The sequence below is a fragment of the Schistocerca nitens genome, chromosome 4 (genome assembly GCF_023898315.1).
Source record: "Schistocerca nitens isolate TAMUIC-IGC-003100 chromosome 4, iqSchNite1.1, whole genome shotgun sequence".
In the NCBI taxonomy this organism is placed as follows: domain Eukaryota; kingdom Metazoa; phylum Arthropoda; class Insecta; order Orthoptera; family Acrididae; genus Schistocerca; species Schistocerca nitens.
Window position 1 is genome coordinate 906,567,213 of NC_064617.1, and position 22,972 is coordinate 906,590,184.

At 39.7% G+C, this 22,972-nt stretch overlaps 1 protein-coding gene across 3 annotated transcripts in view; it reads right to left on the reverse strand.

Annotated features, from left to right (window-relative positions):
- Positions 1–10,505, reverse strand: part of LOC126253477 (WD repeat-containing protein 19) — a 328,532-nt gene extending 318,027 nt beyond the window's left edge. For all 3 annotated transcript variants that reach the window (XM_049954835.1, XM_049954834.1, XM_049954836.1), the window contains exon 1: positions 10,315–10,505. In XM_049954835.1, the coding sequence (XP_049810792.1) occupies positions 10,315–10,329 (15 nt within the window). In that variant the 5' untranslated portion in view covers positions 10,330–10,505. The remainder of the gene's footprint in view (positions 1–10,314) is intronic.
- Positions 10,506–22,972: the final 12,467 nt, after the last annotated feature.

The following is a 22,972-nucleotide window of genomic DNA, read 5'->3' on the forward strand; positions in this document are numbered from 1 at the left end:
GCTGCACCTATGACACTGGCAGCCGTTGATAATTGGGAAAGAACACAGCACTGTACACTGCCGAACCCATTCACCAAACTTGTGGTGGTACCAGCATGTGGATTGGTTTGTACTGGAGGATGCAGCGCTGGACAGCAAATGGCTCCTAAATCTCTTATGGTATCGTCCTCTATTGCTGGTGGCACAGTTTTGCGTCAAAAGCTTGATAAGTTGTGTGCAAAGTAAATCCACTTTTGCCGCAAAGAGTTGTACTAGGTGCACGCAACTGCTGTCGCCATCGTACTGCTGCACAGTTCTGTTACTGTGCTAAACTGAACAGAGGTGATGGCTTCCTTATCCAGCCTGCAAGCTGTGTAATGGTGTCTGACGGCATTTCCATTTTTGATACTATTATCTGTGCAGTACCTGTGTCCACCTTGCTCCTTAGTTGTCAAAGGTACTGCAAAGTAGGGGTTACCACATGTTGGACACTGCTTGAATTACAGCAATCCGACCTTTGTCATTTTATACTATCAAGCTGAGCTGCAGAGTCCAAATTAGCACCCTCAGGAACCAAGAATGTAATAACTTTATTTACTTGAATAACATGGTCATTCAAATTTCAGCATAGCTGGGAAGGGAAAAACTGAGTTACTCTGTACAAGATTCACTGACAAGAGTAAGTTGTACAGAAGTCAGCATCACTAGTTGGTGCATAACTGACAGCTGTGACACCACCACCGCCCACAACACAGCAGACGACAGCAGCCTGATGCTACAATACTTCTAAGGACATACTTTACCATTTCTTTCATTGCATTACGTATGGCTGAATTCATTACAGTAATATTATCATCTGCAAAAAAAGTAATTCAGCTCGTTGTATATTAGACAGAAGATCGTTTACATATATGAGGAACAATGGTGGACCTAAGATTGAGCCTTGGATCCCATGCATTATCCCCCCCCCCCCCCCCCCCCGCCTCCAATCAGAATAACGTCCCCAGACTACATTGAATTACTAAGTACAACTTGCTGCATTCTTTTGGTTAGATATGACATGATCTACTGATTGGCAATGCCATCCGTCCCATAAAAGTTCTATTTATCGACGAGAATACTGTCATTCACACAGTTAAGTGCCTTAGGTAGATCGCAGAAAATACCAACCTGCACTATTTTATTATTTACTGCTTGTACAATTTGGTGAGTGAACATGTAAATGGCATTCCAGGTGAACAACTCTTCTGAAATCCAAACTGTGATTTGCTGAGGTAATTATTGTTGCACAGGTGAGCTATTAATTCTAGAATGCATCACATTCTCAAAAATTTTGGAAAATAGTGTTAGCAGTGAAACAGGTCAGTAGTTATTGACATTTCTTCCATCACATTTTTTAAATAAGGTGTGACAATGGTGCATTTCAGTCTCTTTACAAAAATGCCTTGAGTTAGTGATGCATTACATATTTCACATAACACTAGGCTTATTATATGGGGAGAAATCTTTAGCACTCTTTTGGAAGCACCATCAAAACTAGATGACCTTTTATTTGTGAGAGAACGTATAATTTTCTTAATTTCATAAGAAGTTGGTGATACATTCATATGATTGAATTTCGTGAGAGTTGCTTTTCAACACACTGCTGTGATTTTTCTCTTGAACTGTTTGTCCCAATACTTTCTATTATAGTTTGTCCCTATACTTTCTACTATATTTATGAAATGATTATTAAATATATTTGCTACCTGTGTCTCATTATTTATAGCCCTTCCATTCAGTTCAATAGTGGTGTTATGCTGTTCTGTGGCTGGTTGTCCAGTGTCTCGTTTCACTAAATTTCGTGGAGCCTTAAATCTGTTGTTGGAATTACACATTCGTGCTGTTATGTGCATGTTCCTTGATTTTTTAATAACTTTTATTAGTAATTTTGAGTAGTTTTTGCAGTGTGCAACTACTACAGGGTCTCTACTCATTCTTAGCAATAGGTAACATTTCCCTTTTCCTTTCACAAGATACTTTAATCCCTCTAGTGATCCATTGTCTTTTTACTTGGCTATTTAATGTCCTTTCTGATTAGCTTATGCAGGAAGCTTTTTTCATATTTGAATTTACCGTGGAATAGATTAAATTTTATGTCAGCATTTGGTTCATTACAGATTTCTCAAAAACATTTGTCCTGGAGTCATTAATTATTCCAACTGGTTTCCACTGAGGAGTATCTGTGCTGTATAACACTATGTTATTTACCCTAACTGACTGTGCATCATGATCAGAGAGAGCATACATCACTAGGTAAACAGTTATTTTCTTGCTTTGTGCTTCACCAAAGAAAACACTATCACTTAGGGCCCTACTGTCTTTATACATCCATGTTGGAGAGTTAATAACCGAGATCAAATTGTAGGATAAAAATAAGATTTCCAGATCATTTTTCCTATCAGAATCCTTTAGAAAATCTACATTGAAGTCACCACAGATCATTAACTGTTTGCTACTGTCTGACAGACTGTATAGGAAGGAATGCACATTCCTCATTAACAGTTCAAAATTTTCCAGTGGTGATCAGCATATACTTACAATAAAAAGTGAACTACTTTCCCGTATTAATTCACAAGCTTCTATGTGCTGATCACTACAAAGACTACTTATCTCAATGTTTGTTAACTTGTGCTCTGTCTTAATATATGTAACGACTCCTCCTTTTCCCATATTAGTTCTGCATGAGTAAGCTGCTAGGTTATAATCTTTTACATGTAACTTATCCAACACTGTGGTTATGTGGTGCTCTGATAGCCACAGGATGTCTATCTTTTCAGAGCACTCTAAATTTTATAATCTTTTACATGTAACTTATCCAACACTGTGGTTATGTGGTGCTCTGATAGCCACAGGATGTCTATCATTTCAGAGCACTCTAAATTTTACAAACAGACAAGAAGCTATTCTACCTTATTACTCAATCCTCTAATATTCTGATGAAATAAGCCAAACTTATTCTTCTGTGGGCTGTGCCTAGTGCACCCTCATTTCGCAACTGTAGCACCATCCACAGTTCTCATATGAGATTTCATTTCTGTCAGCAGCAGCCAGTTCAACTCAAGTGTTCACGTGTCTCCCAGCAATGTTAGCCCTGGGCAGTCATGGCAATATAGGGCCTCAACAAAATTCTCATTTGTGTGTGGTGTTTTTAATACTATTTTTATCCAAGTTAGCCATAATGGTATAATTCCTGTCCTTAGCCAGGCTGTTTGCTCTCACTACTATAATAACCCAATCCTCCTTGCCAACATCCTTGCACAAGTGCCCTACGTCTTCTGTCATCTTGCTAAGGCTAGCACTGGGATTCGCAATACTTGTGTACTGGTACTCTGTTCCTAATTTGTCATGTGCCATCTGGCCTACACCCCTCTCATAGCTACTACCTAGCAGCAACTCCCTTCTCTTCCTAAGCTCTTTTGATACCAAAAATGAGTTTTTTTGCTAGAAATCTGCTGCACCCCGATATGATCTACAGTTGGATAAAGCTCTTCCCCTCCTACTTCAAACAACAAGTCAAACTTATTTGATACTATAAGCCCAAATGTAGATGAAGAAGCTGATGAGCTGTTCCCCTTTTGCCCACAGGTTACCTTTGCGCAGTTCCCACAATTTGTTTCCCCCTTCAACCTATCGAATTCACATTTTGCATGTTCTCATTCAGCCAGAAGGACATAAATCTTTGCCTCCCGTTCACTGATTTCTTGTCTTTCTCGCAGAGCCTACAGTTCCATAGGAGGACCACACTCAGTTCCCCATTACAGTCACCCAAGTGAAATTCCAACCCACATTCTTGACATACCACACTTTACACGAATTTTTGTTATCTACGGGCTGCAAAAATCAGGCCTACAGGTTAGCGCTTCTGGTGTATGACATAACATAAAAAGTTAATTATTTCCACTTAAAACAAGAACTCCGCACTCAGTTGACTGCAGTATCTGTTAGTTAACTTAATCACAATATAATTTAACTTTTACTGTAACTTTAATGTATGCAAACTATATGTAAACAAATTACTACTGCAAAAGTTTCTAAAACAAACAACTTAAGTTTTACACTAGTTTCCAGAAATATGAACTTAATCATGAATGGACACACTCTGCTTAAATTGCTGGATGAGAACAATTAAATGGGATTCTCTTTGTTAGTTGCATCAAAATGCACAGAACAAAAATACGCAATAAAAAAAAAATTATGCTAAACTATATTATGAAAAGGAAAGTTGCCACTCACCATATAGCAGAGATGCTGAGTCACAGACAGACACAACAAAAAGACTCTCACAACTAAAGCCTTCGACCACTAAGGCCTTTGTCAACAATAGACGACACACACACACACACACACACACACACAAACAAACAAACAAAGAACTGCAGTCTCAGGCAACTGAAACCACACTGTGCATGATGGGAGTGGCAATTGGGTGGGGGTAAGGAGGAGACTGGGGTGGTGAGGGCAAGGGGTAGTATGGTGGAGGTGGCGGACAGTGAAGTGCTGGAGGTTACACAGAGGGCAGGGGAGAGGTGGGGAGGGGGTGGGGTGAAGTAATGGAAAAGGAGAGAAATAAAAAGACTGGGTGACGGCTATGTAGTGCTGGAAGGGAACAGGGAAGGGGCTGGATGGGTGAGGTCAGTGACTAATGAAGGTCGAGGCCAGGAGTTTACGGGAAAGTAGGATGTATTGCAGGGAATGTTCATACCTGCACAATTCAGAAAAGCTGACATGAAGGACATCATGCTTGGCAGCATGTTAAGCAACAGGGTGGTCCACTTGTTTCTTGGCCACAGTTTGCTGGTGACCATTCATATGGACAGACAGCTCGTTGGTTGTCATGCCTACATTGAATGCAGCACAGTGGTTGCAGCTTAGCTTGTAGATTACATGACTGGTTTCACAGGTAGCACTGCCTTTGATGGGATAGGTGATGTCAGTAACCAGACTGGAGTAGGTGGTGGTGGTGGGAGGATATTTGGGACAAGTCTTGCATCTAGATCTATTACAGTGGTATGAGCCGTGAGGTCAGGGATTGGGAGCAGGGTTTGTGTAAGGATGGATGAGTATATAGTGTAGGTTCAGTGGATGGCGGAATACCACTGCGGGAGGGGTCGAAAGGATAGTGGCCAGGACATTTCTCATTTCAGGGCACAATGAGGTAATGGAAACCCCAGTGGCGAATGTAATTCAGTACCCCAGTCCTGGGTGTTACTGAGTTACAAAGGGAATGCTGGTTTTCCACTACTTCCCCCCCCCCCACCTCTCCCCTGCCTCCAACTAATCTGCAGCACTTCACTGTCCGCCATAGTATCCTTCTACCTCCCCACTACGGCCTCCTCCTTACTCCCACTCAGTCACCACTCCCCTCAAGTACTGGTGCTGCTTCTCGCAGCTGAGACTGCAGTCGTGGGCGCGCACTTAAATTGCTGGATGAGAACAATTAAATGGGATTCTCTTTGTTAGTTGCATCAAAATGCACAGAACAAAAATACGCAATAAAACAAAAATTATGCTAAACTATATTATGAAAAGGAAAGTTGCCACTCACCATATAGCAGAGATGCTGAGTCACAGACAGACACAACAAAAAGACTCTCACAACTAAAGCCTTCGACCACTAAGGCCTTTGTCAGACGACACACACACACACACACACACACACACACACACACACACACAAACAAACAAACAAAGAACTGCAGTCTCAGGCAACTGAAACCACACTGTGCATGATGGGAGTGGCAATTGGGTGGGGGTAAGGAGGAGACTGGGGTGGTGAGGGCAAGGGGTAGTATGGTGGAGGTGGCGGACAGTGAAGTGCTGGAGGTTACACAGAGGGCAGGGGAGAGGTGGGGAGGGGGTGGGGTGAAGTAATGGAAAAGGAGAGAAATAAAAAGACTGGGTGACGGCTATGTAGTGCTGGAAGGGAACAGGGAAGGGGCTGGATGGGTGAGGGCAGTGACTAATGAAGGTCAAGGCCAGGATTTTACCGGAAAGTAGGATGTATTGCAGGGAAAGTTCCTACCTGCACAATTCAGAAAAGCTGACATGAAGGATATCATGCTTGGCAGCATGTTAAGCAACAGGTGGTCCACTTGTTTCTTGCCCACAGTTTGTTGGTGACCATTCATATGGACAGACAGCTCGTTGGTTGTCACGCCTACATTGAATGCAGCACAGTGGTTGCAGCTTAGTTTGTAGATCACATGACTGGTTTCACAGGTGGCACTGCCTTTGATGGGATAGGTGATGTCAGTAACCAGACTGGAGTAGGTGGTGGTGGTGGGAGGATATTTGGGACAAGTCTTGCATCTAGATCTATTACAGTGGTATGAGCCGTGAGGTCAGGGATTGGGAGCAGGGTTTGTGTATGGATGGATGAGTATACAGTGTAGGTTCGGTGTATGGCGGAATACCACTGTGGGAGGGGTGGAAAGGATAGTGGCCAGGACATTTCTCATTTCAGGGCACAATGAGGTAGTGGAAACCCCAGTGGCGAATGTAATTCAGTACCCCAGTCCTGGGTGTTACTGAGTTACAAAGGGAATGCTGTTTTTCCACTACTTCCCCCCCCCCACCTCTCCCCTGCCTCCATCTAATCTGCAGCACTTCACTGTCCGCCATAGTATCCTTCTACCTCCCCACTACGGCCTCCTCCTTACTCCCACTCAGTCACCACTCCCATCAAGTACTGGTGCTGCTTCTCGCAGCTGAGACTGCAGTCGCGGGTGTGTGTGTGTGTGTGTGTGTGTGTGTGTGTGTGTGTGTGTGTGTCGTCTATTATTGGCGAAAACCTTAATGGCTGAAAGCTTTAATTGTGAGAGTCCTTTTGTTGTGCCTATCTGTGACTCAGCACCTTCACTATATGGTGAGTAGCAATGTGCTTTTTGTAATATTGTTACATTCCATCATAGATTTTCCATTGTTAAAAATTAAGCTTACATGTCTATCTGAAATAAAGAAAATCATCATCATTATAAATAGTAAAAGTTCATATGGTGGTGAACATCTCCAACAGGACACTAAAAAGTTGTGTCCCTGAAACACTAAATGTTCATCACTTAAATAGCGCATAATTAATTCAGAGTATTTACCTATACAGCTTTAAAATTTGCTGTTGGTTGGTTGGTTGGTTGGTTTTTGGGGGAAGAGACCAAACAGCAAGGTCATCGGTCTCATCGGATTAGGGAAGGAAGTCGGCCGTGCCCTTTCAGAGGAACCATCCCGGCATTTGCCTGGAGCGATTTAGGGAAATCACGGAAAACCTAAATCAGGATGGCCGGACGCGGGATTGAACCGTCGTCCTCCCGAATGCGAGTCCAGTGTGCTAACCAATTTGCTGTTGCTAGGCCGCTCTATGAGTAGGGTGACTACACAGATGTCAGTAACTACCCCCCCCCCCCACTGCCGCTCCTTACATTATTTTCTAAAATTTTCGAGTATGCAATGAACTACAGGGTAGTCAGCTACCAGTGTAGTAGTGGGACACTTAGTACCTCACAATTTGGTTTTTGAAAAGGGCTGCCCTACTGAGTCAGCTATTTGTACATTATCTGAGCACATTATTAAATATTTACATGATAAAATATCACCAGCTAGGAACTTCTGGGATCATTTCGTTAAGTCAGATTTAATATTCTATTAGAGAAATCAAGTTTTTACTGACTACATTCAACACTTGCCAGTTTTTGTTCTTGTTTAAGAAGCAGAATGTCCAAAGTTATCTTAGGCTGTTTAAGTCATATAAGGGGACACTCCACACCATCTGCATGGGAGGAAATTAGGTTGTGAGGCACACAGGATTCAATCACTGGCCCACTGCTTTTCTTGCTTTATTTGAACCAAGAGGCAGTAGTAGTCCTGTTTGCAGATATGCAAACACTGTTGCAAAATCGAGCAAGGAAGTAGCAACAGAGAAAATAATAAATGATGTTTTTTTTAAAGTTCCCAACTGGTTTCACACAACTGGCCAGCTTTAACTTGGAAGACACACAGCTCATCCAGTTTTGTATAGTTAAAAACATCCCGCCTCTTATTAAACTAGTACACCAACAAAATAATTTACAAAGGGTGGAATATGCAAGCTCTTAGGTGCATATTTTGATGAAAACTTCAAGAGGGGAAAACAATAGGCCCCAATACACCCATTAAAAAGTACACTTGCTAAAAAGTTTAGGTTCAGTTATGTACTGCCATCAGAATAACTGCCAACTCTGGGCCCAAAGAAGTCAGTAAGGTACCATATTTTGCTTACTTTCATTCACTGATGTCTTTGGAATAATTTTCTGAGGTAACTCCTCACTTAGGCAAAAAGTGTTCATTGCACAAGAGGAAGTAATTAATATTGTGTGTAGGGTTTCATACATACATCTTGCAGGCATATCTTTAAGCAGCTGGGAATATTATCCACAGGCTCACAGAACATTCGTTCACTACATCTACATTTATACTTTGCAAACCACTGTGAAGTGCATGGTAAATTATTAGGGCTTTTTCCAGTTCCATTCACACTTGGAGCATTGGCAGAATGATTGCTTAAGATCCTGTGTGAGCATCATAATTAGCTAGTCTAATCTTTCCTACGGGAGCAATATGGAGTGGTGTGTAATATAATCCTAAATTCCTCACTTAAAACTGAGGGTCAAGAGGAATACTTGTTATGAGTCATCAGTTTGACCAGTATGTAATGCTAATAGCTGTTGTGATGTCACATTTTGGTACGCATATTCACAGTACTGTTGTTAGTTGGCGAGGCTGACAAACATCAAAGAAAGAAAAAACCTGGTTGAGGTGACAGATTGATCTGTAGCTTAGTCCGAGGTCTAGGGTAGGTTGGAATGTGACAGTTTGGCTGTGAGTTGGCAAAACCAATGAATGGTTTGGCTCAACCTGTTTGAAAAAATCACCACCGCTATCATATTGTAGCCACCATGTTGTTTACACCATTTGTCGTATGTTTCCTACATCACTGGCTAAAGCTGACCACTCGCACTGAATATTCCTCTTTATTCAAAGCTGGTTCTAGAAACTTTTTAGTAGGCTTTCACAGGATCGATTGCATCTATCTTCAAACACCTGCCTAATTCAGTTCTTTCAGCATCTTCATGACACTCTCCAACAGGTCAAACAAACTAGAACAGAGTATAATAAAATAGACCATTTGTGCTGTGCTTCTTTATATATGCTGAATATCCCATGTTAACTCTATTTGGTACATGTCGCACACACTTGATTAGTACTCTAGGATGGGTTGCAGTGTTTTGTATTCTACCTCCTTTGGAGACTCATTGTATTTCCCTAGTATTCCACCATTGCACTGCAATCTGCCACCTGCTTTACCTATGACTGAGATTATACCACAGTTCCATTCTATATCCCTACAAATTGGAAATTTGTTAACAACAATCCATCTGAATTCGAAAAAAAGTGGTCTGCATTATCTTCCAATGAATCTAACTTTTACACGAAAAGGGATGGAATATGCTACTACTATCTACTCATACACATAAAATGTCTGACAGCATAAGCAGTTTCAAATGTGGATCGAGGAGGTTTTTCTGTAACAACTTCTATACCTTTCGGGAATTTTTGAATAGAAATAATTAGTGATTTAGACTGTGGGCAAAAAATGATGTATGTGTATGGTCAGCCAGTATTCACATAAATATTTTCTTTTTCTTTGTGCGCGGTTTTCTCCCCAATTTATTCATTAGACACATTCATCATAACGATTACTGTATGATATATACAACACATTAATAACTAACTAGCTACAGTGATTCCGAACAGGTAGATTAAAGTTGGTGAATGAAAGTGTGTTGGAAAGCACTGTTGAGTATAAGAAGAAAACTGTTGCAACTCAACTGTAATTTAACTGTTTTTATAATTTATGAATACGGTAAATATGTGGTAAGAAAAGTTCTTAAAATCATTTGCAATTAAAAAAAATTAACGGGCTACGTTATACTTGGTAACGGAACTAGACTTGATTCGGGAGGGCCAGGTTTCGGACAGTAGTCATTGCATTAGACATATTCGGGATGATCAGGTTTCGGCGTGTAACTTAGCTATCGACGTGCGATCACTGTATATGGCGCGTAATCGGTAAAAAGGTGTCTGGCGCTTTGTTTCAACCACTCAAATTCATTCAAAAATTGGTATATATTTGCAATAATTTATTCCAACCTAATTCGCCTTCAGTAAAGTAAATCACACTAGTGGATTATGTAATGTCACAGGGTCATTAAATGTGTTTGGCATTAATATCGTGCATGGCATTTAAAAAATTTTTTATACCTTCTCTGTCGTCATATCGAGCGCTTAGCGGTTGACAGCTAACCAGGGCCTTGAACCATCCATTTACCTATCCTTGCACAACTAATACGTAAAATATCTGTGTCCATTGTGATTTATTTCAAATTACAGTGACATGTTTTTACATTGTTGGTCAATTACACCACCATATTGTTTACACCAAAGAATTCCACACGCGATTAATTAACCAGTAAGTTCCACACGAAATTCAAAGATATCATTATCGTGTGCTAGGAAAAATCAATTTTTGACATTCCAAGAGTTAAAAGGAAGGTGACGATTTATCTGGATCTTGACTGTTGGTTTTGTTACATTTATTTGTCGTTTGATCAAAAATGTTTTTAAATTGTTGTTCAATTGCACCACCATATTGTTTACACCAAAGAATTCCAACCGGGACGGCACTGTTTGGCCAGTAAGTTCCACTCTAATTTCAAAGATATCGTTATAATGTTCTTGGCATGGAGGTAAAGGCTGTGCACATCACATCTGCGTAGACAGATCGTTGCGTGTGGACAGGAGATTTGCACCGACATGAGGTGTGTGCAAACCTCGAAGTTGGAGCTGGAGGTTTGAGCGAATCGTCTCAAATCTGTGGGTTCAAACCACATCTGCGCAGACAAGCTGGAGCGTGTGGACAGGAGATCGCCACAAAACTGGGGCGAAACAGTTGCTTGTTCAGTCTAGTGTTTGTCTTTGTGCGCACGGAACATTAAAATGGCTGACGCTCGTAAGTGTTCTACACAGTTTATAAGTGAATTCATTGAACTTTATAGAAATGACCCATGTTTGTGGAAGATTAAAAGTAAAGAGTACAGTGACAGGAACAAAAAGACAGCTGCATACAATGCATTAATTGAACAATTACGAGAAGTTGACGCACCGGCGAACTGAGAAACGGTAATAATAATTAATTAAACTTCTGACGTTTTCGGCGAGCGTAGTCGCTTGCCACCGATATTTCTTTTCTACACCGACAGATGGTAGGCGAGTAGTAGATTGGTGTTTGTGTAATGTGAACACAACGCATTTGGAGCGATCTTCTGCATGTACAGACATCTGCGCCGATATCTGCGCAGACAGATCGTTGCCTGTGGACCGGCCTTTATACCTCCATGGTTCTTGGGAAGCATTGACAGGAATGTTAAGATTTACTTGGTGCCTAGACTGATGGTTTTGTTACATTTGTTTGTCGTTAGATCAATACGCCTAATGGCAGGAGTCACATATAGAGATATATAGTACATAAAAAAAATTTTATCCACGATCGCGAACATGATTGTTTATTATTGACCGTTTTCGACAGGTAAGATTGCCATCTTCAGATCTTTTAAAATTGTTGTTGTTGTTTTTTCATGTTTCATCGTACATTCATTATTCATGCCATGTTGACATATTTGTGGAAAGTATATTGCACATTCCACACCTTGCTAAAAATAAAATTACAAACAGGTTTGTGACAAGTAAGAAAATACACAGGTAAAGTGCACTTTGCGGAACTTGCCATTTATACATGTGTAGCTCTCCTCTGATGCTTGTTAGTTCCTGAAATCCTCAATATATTCTAAAACTGCACATTTATGACAAGATTTTCATCTACATGATGAGTGAAGCACATATTGACACCTAACTCGAATGTAGGTACTAATACCAAGAAATTCAGACGTTCTCTTCACTGCCTTTGATACGGAACTGTTCACGTCTGGTAAATGACGCATGGTTTCGCACAAGTACAAACAATACAGCTAATTATATCAAGAAGACAGTTAGCAGGAGTACAAAACGACAGGTAGCAGAGTTGTTTCCTATCGGACGGGAAGCCGTTCAATAAACACTGCAACAACTGAGCTTTAAGTTAAGAAGACCATTCAACAGTTAAAAAATAAGAAGTCAGCAGGCATAGATGAGGATGCTGTCTCCGTTATAGAGGCAAAAGCAAATGAATAAACACGTCATATTCGAGTTTTATGTAGGTTAATGTGTTTAACAACATAACAGACTTTTCTCCTAATGACTGTCCGACATCTATGACTGTTCAAAATCGACACAAACAAAAAAAGTACCCTTCCTCTTAAATATAACCACTTATGTCATTCCCTTTTCACCTAAAATATAACATTCATACACCAAATAAAAGTAGACATTTCCATGGTTCCAGAAAACTATGACGCCTGATGCTCATCATGCGATGTAACCAGAAAATAAGCTCAGTGTCAGGGATCAATGAAATGAACAATAGGCATCGTCAGCACCTTGTATATATTCATACTATTAGTATTGTTATTTCAGCTTAAAAAAATACATATATATATTTGACATGTTCCACATCCACGAGGATATCCTCAGCATGGATCTATGGAACGAAAAACTAATCTAATCTCAACAGATTTGGGTAAGGAAGTTTGTGGAGCTGATTAGTGAGAGTATAGTAGGTGTTTGTGTGGTACACATCGTCAAATACCTGTTGTCATGAGTTGGAGAAGGAGGGCCGTTTTAGGATAAACAATGACAAAAAGCTGCCACGCTTAAAATGAGATCAATCAACTTTGAGACTACTTCACTATGTACACAAGAAAAGGATTTCCCACACTGGAGTACAGCCCAGAACATTGTTTATCTATCAATTATTCATCAAAATGTGCAGTGCATTAAATAAAGTACACCAACTTGAAATAAGAATTACTGTCAGCATGGTAGTATGCATTACAGAGCACTGGTGTAGGGTTCATTAACTGCAGCATACAGTATCATCATCATGTGAATGCGCAAGTTGCCATTGTAGGTCTACCTTAAAGGATGGGGGATCATGTATCTATATCAGGGTCGGCACATATTTTAAAGCTAGAGAATATCCTAACACAATTGGTGTAGATAATCATTTTGAATTGTCAATCATTGAAGTAACAACGATAGATGCTTATAAGAAACTAATCATTCTGTTGGTTTACCGTTTACCTAATGGTAATGTGGACACTTTCTTCACCAAATTAACTGAAGTCCTGGATTGTGTGTCAGCCCCCTAAACTAATTTAATATTATACAGTGATATGAACATTAACATAGGTTTGAGGGTGAAATTATAAAGAACTTTCTAAATATTTTAAGGACTTTCCATGAGGCTCAAATTGTAAAGACTGCTACAAGGGTTCCAAAAAGTTCGTCTTTAATTTTAGTCCATTTACTTGTATAAATTGACAAGGAAAAATGTAAAGAAATTTTAGCATTTCAGACCCTACTGTCAGACAAAACAGGTACAGACAGGCTCAGTGAAGCCTACCAAACTCCATGCCTACAAAAATATTTTCTCAGATCATAAGACACATACTTTTTCTAGGCAATTGGCAAATGAAATGTAAACAAAAAACGAGCTCAGTGCCAACCTATGATAAGTCTATGTGCGAAGCAAGGTAACTGTGTAGTTCTCTAAATTTTGCACATTGTTTAAATTAATTTTGGAGATGACATTTCCAAAAGCAGCCATTTCTGTTGATGCAGGTACAGAAAATAGACTGGTATCTGTGGATATTAGAAAGTCCTCACACTCACTTAAATGTCTTGGTTCCTTGGGAAAGTGCTGCACTTATCCACTGTTCCTTGAGTGCTGTCACAATTATAAAAAATATACAGGAGGGTACTGCTCTTGTCAAAAAATCATTAATGACGAATTAATATATGTGGAAAATAAAAGCAAATTGGTATAGGAGGCTATAAAACAAGAAACTGGTAATGACAGATACAGACATAATAACATGCAAATAAAAGATGAGTATAGAATAACAGTAAGTTCTCAACAATTAGGAAAATTTTGTAAATGATTATTTCTCTTGTATTGCAGAGAAGCTACAAAAATATCTTCCTATAACACATGTAGCACTCACAATGACATACACATCAAGCACAATGACGTCAATTTCCACAACGAGCTTTAAAATAAGAAAACCATACAACAATTAAAAAATAACAAGTCAACAGGCATAGATGAGGTTGCTGTCTCCGTTCTGAAGCTGTGCATAGATAGCATACAACACCCATTAACAAACACAAAAAATGAATCTTTTAGTTCAGGTATTTTCCCAGATACATCCTGGACCCGCTTAAGAAAAATAATGCAGAAAGCATTGAAAACCGCAGGCCAGTTTCACTGCTGCCTTCATTCTCAATACTAATTGAAGCAATCACGAGAGAGACTAATAACTTATATGAGTAAATACAATCTCTTCAACGAAGCACAGTTTGGTTTCGAAATGGTAGATGTATGACATCAGCCACCGCAAAGTTCACGAAAGTGATACTTCAAGCTCTTGATAGGGATGGTTGTGTTTTCTTAGACTTGTCCAAGGTTTTTAACACTGTTGACCATAGAAGACTATTGAGGAACATAGAAGTGCTAGGTAATTAACTGTCATTTATTTTGAGAAGACCCACGACATGCATTTCAGAACTTGTAAGAGATTTCCTTCCAGCATGTGTATAACCTATGAAGACATACAGATCGAAGAGGTTGACAGTGTTAAATTTCTGGTATTACAACTCGATAATAAATTCAATTGAGAAGGGCATGCCACAGAATTGCTTAAGCACCTAAACAAGTATATATTTGCAGTGAGAATGATGTCAGATGTAAATATAAAAAAACTTGCATACTTTGCTTACTTTCACTCTATTATGTCATATGGGATCATATTCTGGGGCAACTCATCAAACTGAGCAAAAGTTTTTAGGATGCAAAAGCATGTGAAAAGAATCATTTGTGGTGTAAATTCAAGAACATCATGTAGAAACCTGTTCAAGGAACTTTGTATTCTAACCACTGCTTCTCGGTATATTCATTCCTTAATGGAATTTGTTGCAAGTAGTACATCTCTATTTCGAACCAATAGCTCAATGATGATGATGATGATGATGATACTTCTTTACAGAGTAAAGGGGAGCGATGTGGGAGACCCGCGCTGCCTTACTAGGCAAGGTCCTAGTGGAGGTGATTTGCCATTGCCTTCCTCTGACCATAATGGGGATGAGTGATGATAATGAAGACGACAGAATAACACCCGGGACCCCATGCTCAGGAAGCGAGAACGCTACCGTGAGACCACAAGCTGAGAACTGTACATAGTATCAATACTAGGAATAAGAACAATAAACATAAAGATCTAAATTCACTTACCTTGGTCCAAAAAGGTGTCAAATATTCAGGAACACACTTTTTCAATAAATTGCCAGCAACCATTAAAATCTTGGTTTCAGATAAAGTACAGTTTAAACAGAGTTTGAAAGACATCTATTCCATAGATGAATATCTTAACAGAGACTGTTAAGCCAGCTTAATTAAAAATATCTGTTAGATTTAAGTTTTGACAGCACTTGGTCACAACAGTCAAGATTAGGAATTTTGGGTATGATAAATTTATTAATAGTGCATGGCAGTGTTACATTCTGACAGTGTGTTAATTATATAAATATTAGCTGTTCTAGTTTACTGCATTGTGTTCACCTATTTCGACAATCTCCTGACAAATGATCATGGTAGTAACTATTAAATTCAAATGTTTTATGTTTTTATGTTATACTTTTTGACATGTCCCACACCCACGAGAATCATATCATTTTTTGGGTCTAAGAAACGAAACCTGAATCTAATCTAATATAAGATGAACAGTGAATGTGTTTTTTTCAGTCTTACTTGGAAAACAGAATGCTAAAGCTTTACACATCTGCTGATGATAAAGTTTTAGCAAAACAACTGTCAAACAAGAAATATATAAACATTGGTTTTCCTCAGGGTAGGATATTCAGTCCACTTCTGTTCTTAATATATATCAGTGACTTTCCAGACTGTGTAAGACAGAGAGAGAAAGTTCTTCTGGCTGATTTTACTAACATTATAGTCACTGATAAAACATCAGAATTCCTTTTAGAGAAAGCGAATGAAATTTTCAGTGAGATCTACAATTGGACAGTATGAAATAAATTAACACTGAACACAAAGAAAACTAACATTATACATTTCAGCACAAAAAGAGAAAGCAGCTCTGCCACTTTAAACATAAATGATAAATCAATATACTGTGCAGCAAACACAAAGTTTTTGAGAATGAACATTTATTTCAGCAAACATACGTTAAGTGTGTTAGCATCAGTTTGTAATGGCTAATGTCTTGTGGTGAATATTCTTTTCTAGGGGTTGAAGACACAAAACATGAATACTGTTCTTAAACTACAGAGGAGGGTCATAAGAATAATAATTGGGAATTGTAGAAAGGCACACAGTAAAGAGTTATTTAAAAAATCAGGCATTGTTGCCGCACCAAGTGAGTACCAATCTGTAGTGCATACCAGGGAAAAATTACTAAATACTGCACTAATGGCTCTGTTCATAATCATGGAACAAGAGCTAATTTGGAGTTGCATATACTGAGAAAAACAGACAAAAAACTCAAAACAGTATTTTATATCAGGGGATAGAATTATATAATAAATTTGCAATGAAAGTAAAAAGATTACTGAAACAAGTTTGTTTAAAAATGCAGCTGAAACTTTCTTCACAAGTAATGAATATTACATGATTAAAAATCACTTCAAGGTCTCTATAGTAGTGGATAGTAATGAAAAGGGAAACTACAACACCTTGTCACATTTCAGCACATGGTTATACTGACTACTTACATTAGGATCAGTGTCAAGATGTGTGATGCATGTCAGTAGTGTCCACTGGTTTAGTTTTCAACGTGGACAGTTGATTGTTGAGTCAGGAATTGAGGCAAGGGGAGCAGCAGCATCTTCTCAGTCCAGGAGACATCAGTGGGTGTCTTAGTCTGAGCAGCAGTGAAGAGTGGAAATACACAATTTATTACACTAGCCTGCTGTGGAACAAGCTAACGTTACCCTCTGAGAAGATTTTGAATTTTGAAGGCGCATGTGTCTAGTGGGTAAAGGTATCGCACTATAATTTTGAATATGGCGAAATTAACAGAACAACTAAACAGGCTCTAACCTTGGGCATTAATGAAAGTGGTAAAATTCATATTGAAAAGAAATGAATGGTCGCCAGCCCAACTGGGCGCATTGATTTGGAAATATATCTTTAATAAAATTGGATAATGGTTATTAAAGTTACTTTCATTAATATTTCTCTTTGAATAGTGCACAGGATACAAACTGACATAGGGTACTCTGAGCTATGTGTAGCAGCAGTTATCAATAACACACACTCCAGTAATTATGGAAAGCAAATTTGCACTAAAGTCATAGCAGCTGCACTCAAGATCTTTACTTAAACCAATACTGAAATGTTACTGTTTGAAGTGCTGAAATAAATTTGGACATGAGGGACTTCTGTCTTAACTGATATGTAAAACCACAAATAAAGATAATTGATATCATCATTACACTGTTTATACTCCTCTTTATATGTATAAATCAAATTTCCTTAGCAGCAGTAATAGTTCAATTGTCTTTCTAATATTTGAAAAATATGATGGGGGCCCATAAACTAGTATAATGTCACTAGTCAAGCCCTATGTTTATTTCAGTGGAAAAGATTAATTCAAACAAAGTTACTCCTTAACTTCATTTGGAATAGTTTATTTTCTACTTATCAAGGCAAAACATTCATTACTGAGCTTAATTAACTTCAAAAGAATCATTCATGATAATAATCAAGACACATTATGTTTAAAATGAGCTTAACTTATTTGCATTTTTAATCACATGTGAAGCAAGTAATTTAGACAATAACATTTACACAATCTGCCACTGTATTCTTGCAAAACTATACTTTTCAATAAACTGAGAGTACTGTAGCAAAACCCTATCTGACCTCACTTTTATGGTTTTAGCTTTAACTTTTGCTACTCTTTTCACATTTGACAAACAAAAAGAATACGTGCGATTGCAGTCTTTCTCGGCGTATTCCAATGATGAATTGTTCTCGGGTTGTCAATCGAGTGGTGGCGTAGTCTTGTCGCAAAGTTTCGATGAGTTTCGTATCCATCATCTGACGAAGTGTCGGGATGCTGTGTTCTGCATATCTATAGAGCTGCTTGGCCGTCGTCCGCTTCTGTAGGCCGGCCAATCACATTCCTCCGGAAGGGGATATCGCGTCAGTGGTGGTGGGGGCCCGCAGCGAGTCCTGGCGTCGAGACCCAGTGGCTATCCAACCCGTCTGCGGACGCTGCTGCCTTCAGATCGGAGCGTTCCTGACGTATTTTGTCAACTACGGATTCCACGCTCCACTGAGGTGAAAACCGCTATCCCTGTTTACTAAACTGTTGTGCAGACGTATCTCCAATTCCTCTTTGAAGATAGAGTCCCAGAAACCGTTGGCACTGCACAGCTTCTTCGTTTTTTCGAATTCGAAGGTGTGCCCCTCGATAATGCTATGTTCTGCTACCGCGGACTTGTTTGTCTGTCCTAGTCGTACGTTCCTGATGTGTTCATACAGCGCTGGGAGATATCTCGTTGTGTCTGCCCGATATATTCCATCCAACATTCGCGCTCAATACTATAAATACCTGGCGTCTGCAATCCCAGATGGTCTTTGGTTGTATATCTTTAACTTTTTGCGGTGCGCGAAAGGTGGTCGTTATTTCGTGCTCCTTTAATATTCTTGCGATCTTGGCTGTCGGTGGTCCAATAAACGGCAGAAACGCCACACGTTTTGCTTCGTATTCTTCTGGTTTCTCCTCCCGCCTCTTGTCTGCACGCAAGGCGCGTCTTATTTGTGTCTCGGTGTAGCCGTTCTTTTGGAAGGTTTCCCGCAGACGTGCTAACTCACGCGGCAAACTCTCGCTGTCACAGATCGACCTGGCTCTTTGCTCTAAGGTGTTTAGTACCGAGTTACGTTGTGCTGGATGGTGGCAGCTCCGAGCATTGAGATATAAGTTCGTGTGCGTCTTCTTCTTGTAGACCGAGTGTCCCAACGTACCGTCCGGATTTTTCTTGATCAAAATATTCAAGAAGGGAAGGCAGCCATTCTCTTCTACCTCCATGGTGAATTTGATGCTGTCATGTATGCCACTGAGATGGCGTAGGAACTCCTGTAGTTTTTCCTTGCTATGGGGCCACACTACAAAGGTGTCGTCTACATATCTGTAGAACACCTTTGATTTATGTCAGGCGGTGTTCAGTGCCACATTTTCAAAGTGCTCCACGTACAAGTAGCAATACCTGGGGCCAGGGGGAAACCCATGGCAACACCATCTGGTTGCTCATAGAATTTCCCACCAAATTTGATGTACGTTGTGCTTAACACCAGACGAAAGAGTCTGAGTGTGTCCTCATCGAACTGATCTTCGAGTAGAGCTAAGGAATTATCCAGCGGCACCCAGGTGAAAAGAGAAGTGATATCAAAGCTGAATAGTAGATCATTCTCGTCCAGGCGTAATCCTTGGAGTACCTTAACAAATTCGGCCGAGTTCTTGAGACGGTGAGGGCCGTGACCCACGAGTGGTTTTAACAACTGTGCTAGGTGCTTGGCTACGCCATACGTCGGAGAATTTATAGTGTTCAGTATAGGACATAGTGGGACATTCTCCTCATGGATCTTCGGGAAGTCATACAGTCGCTGTGGAGCCGGTACCCAAGGGTAAAGCTTCCTGATGGTGTTTCTGTCAAGTCCTGAGTCGTTGAGAAGATCGATGGTCTTGCGCGTAACAGAAGCAGTCGCGTCTTTCCCCACTTCTTTGTATGCTGGATCTTGTAGTCAGGTGTCGATCTTCCGCCAGTAATCTTCTGACTTCAGTAGGACTGTCGCATTGCCTTTGTCTGCTGCTAAGACCACTATATCCTTGTCATCGCGAAGGTTCAACAGTGCCTTGCGCTCTTCTGCAGTAATGTTATTCTTTGGCATTCTTGCTTTCTCGAGTACCCTGCTGGTCTCCCTCCTCACTTACTCTACTGCTCTCGGCGGGAGTCCACGTATGGCTTGCTCGACGTTGCTGATGATGTCACGTATTGGTAACATTCTTGGAATCGGAGCAACAAACAGTGAGACAAGCTCCTCAGACTTCCAGGCGGATGTCAACAGGAGGAGAAAGCCAGCAATATTAAGACCGTCATCAACCTGACAGAGAGAGCACTGGATGACCCAACAATCTCCGTGCTGTCGAAAGGCCTGAACTTTGCAACGATTCCAAGAATGGGGGCCAGAAAACACTTACTGCAGGTAAACAAGTGAGTACAATATAAGTGACAAGCTGAATAACAGGTCGCGTCATGCCTGCAATACACTTTATCTTTCTGGTTTATAAGGTAAGTAGAGATGCACACATGACATTAAATGAGTTTGTGATAGCACGACTGCACACTAAAGTAAATGAGTATATGGTTGAATATATGAAAGAGGTATTAGTGACCATTGAACCACTGTACACTTCTCTATGAAGATTTAGTTTTAAGTTAGTTGTAAGTTTTTTTCTTCCAGCGAATGATGCATCGATACATCCTAAAGTGAAGAAAGATAAATGCTTGTTGAGTGTTAGTTACCATATAAACATAAGAAAGGGCTGCACCACAAGTAAATATAGTTGTAAGTTTATGATATGTATGAATGTGATAGTGTGAAAATATGTGTAGACGAATACTGTTGCAGTACATCGCATATCACGATGCTGAACTAAGTTAGAGCACTACAAAATAATCAAGGGGTCGAAACCTAGCTACTGTGAGCGTCGACTACTCATGAAAATGTCAAACACCTAATTTACATTGAAATTTTTATATGTGTTTGCTACTTACAAACACTATTTTGTGCTCATTGCACACAGCATATAGTATTGATGATCCAACTATGTATAAATCAGCATATGAAATGGTTATCCTTTATACAATGAACATAACAAGTACATACTGACGTGGACTTTAAACACTGAATAAGTATTCGATACGATTGGTATCGTCAGGTTTGCATTATGTTTATAAACAACAAAACTATTTTGTTCTGGGGATGACAATTAAGTGTATTAACGAGATGTAACTAAGCACATAAATGCCTTTCCATGAAATTTCCTCTATCCTTTCGTGTGTAGATCCTTCCTGGAGAATGCTACAGTGGCGACACCATGTGTAGTTGTTTAAGCAGCACATAGAATCTGTTGTAGCGACTATTGTTTACTTCTTTAATTCTTTGAAATAGATAATTATGCTTTGACAAGAAGTCACTCTGAATTGGAATGAAATGTATGTCAATTTATGCCATAAAGGAACAATGAATCTATTATTCTATGAATGTTCTGTAAGGAATGTAAAACCAAATGAGAGCAAAAAGTGTACTCATGTAATAGGAATTGAACAATGTAACCAAATTATAATTTAACAGAATATACTAAAACGAAATGACAATCAGACTGCAGTGTATATAAGTAGCAAAAATGGCATGTCAGGAAATGAATAGGATAAGTTTATTTTTGTAGTTGTATTTTTATTTAGTTTTTAAGTGTGTAATAAGTGGAAAGGACACTACAAAAACTTTGTGTAATGCAACGATATGACAGACGCTCAAAAAACAAAGCGCAAAAACATACAAAACCTGCTTGCAAAGTCTTAAGTGTGTGTGTGTGAGAGATATGTGGGTGTGAGCATGATGAACTAAAACATGGCAGTACTTCATGTAACATGAATTTTCTGTGCTCGACAATGTCGTAATAAAACATGAATTTTCTGTGCTCGACAACACCACAGAAGCGGCAAGAAACTTACCTTGTAGGTGGATGTCGGACGTACGGCTGGTGTCGCCACTGAATAAGTGCGAGCGACGGGTGAAATATATTCCTCGGGCCGCTGATATGGAAACCAGTTGTCACCGCATCGAAGATTTCACAAAGGATCACGCCGCTGAACACGAGCTTCACGAATTTGTGCAGTGAAGACTATGTGGACGTATGACACAGGCACTCTGACTTTGTATTAAACATGTAAAGCGAGCAGGGACGGTAACTGACGTCGAGCTGCGAGTACATGCTTCGCAAGCTAAACACTGGGCAGATACTGACTGACAATAATGGGTATGCCCTTACAGCAAGCACTTTGTTATGAAGGAAAACTTACGTATGTATGTGTTAAGGGAGCTGACATGCCTATATAAATTGGTAACCATGTAAGATTACTCGTATGGCCAAAAAATAAAGGTTTATGCCTATACTGGCCAGTGTTATCAACCCATAAAAAGAGAAATAAGCTCAAACACTGTGCACCTCCGTATGACGTCAGTGCACAACGGAGGGCAATTGTAATGTAACATATTATTATTATTTTCTCTTTCTGTTCTTTTCTCCCTCGTTTTTTCTTATATATATAAGAAAACAAAAGTAATATCCAACAAATGGGTCCCAGCTGGAGATGTGAAAGTGAAGGACAGTCTACTAGAAGAGGTCAGTGAATATGTCTACCTTGGCCAGATTATAAATATGAAGGGAGACATAAGGTCAGAAATCTATCGACGCATCAAGTTCGGCTGGCAAGCATTTGGGAAGAATTAAAAAGTATTCAGATCAAAAATGCCAGTAAATCTGAAGAAAGCAGTATTTGATCAATGCATTCTTCCTGTGATGACGTATGGCTGCGAGACATGGACACTGAACTCATTCACAAAAGGGAAACTTAGGACAGCACAGAGAGCCATGGAGAGATCAATGGTGGGCTATAC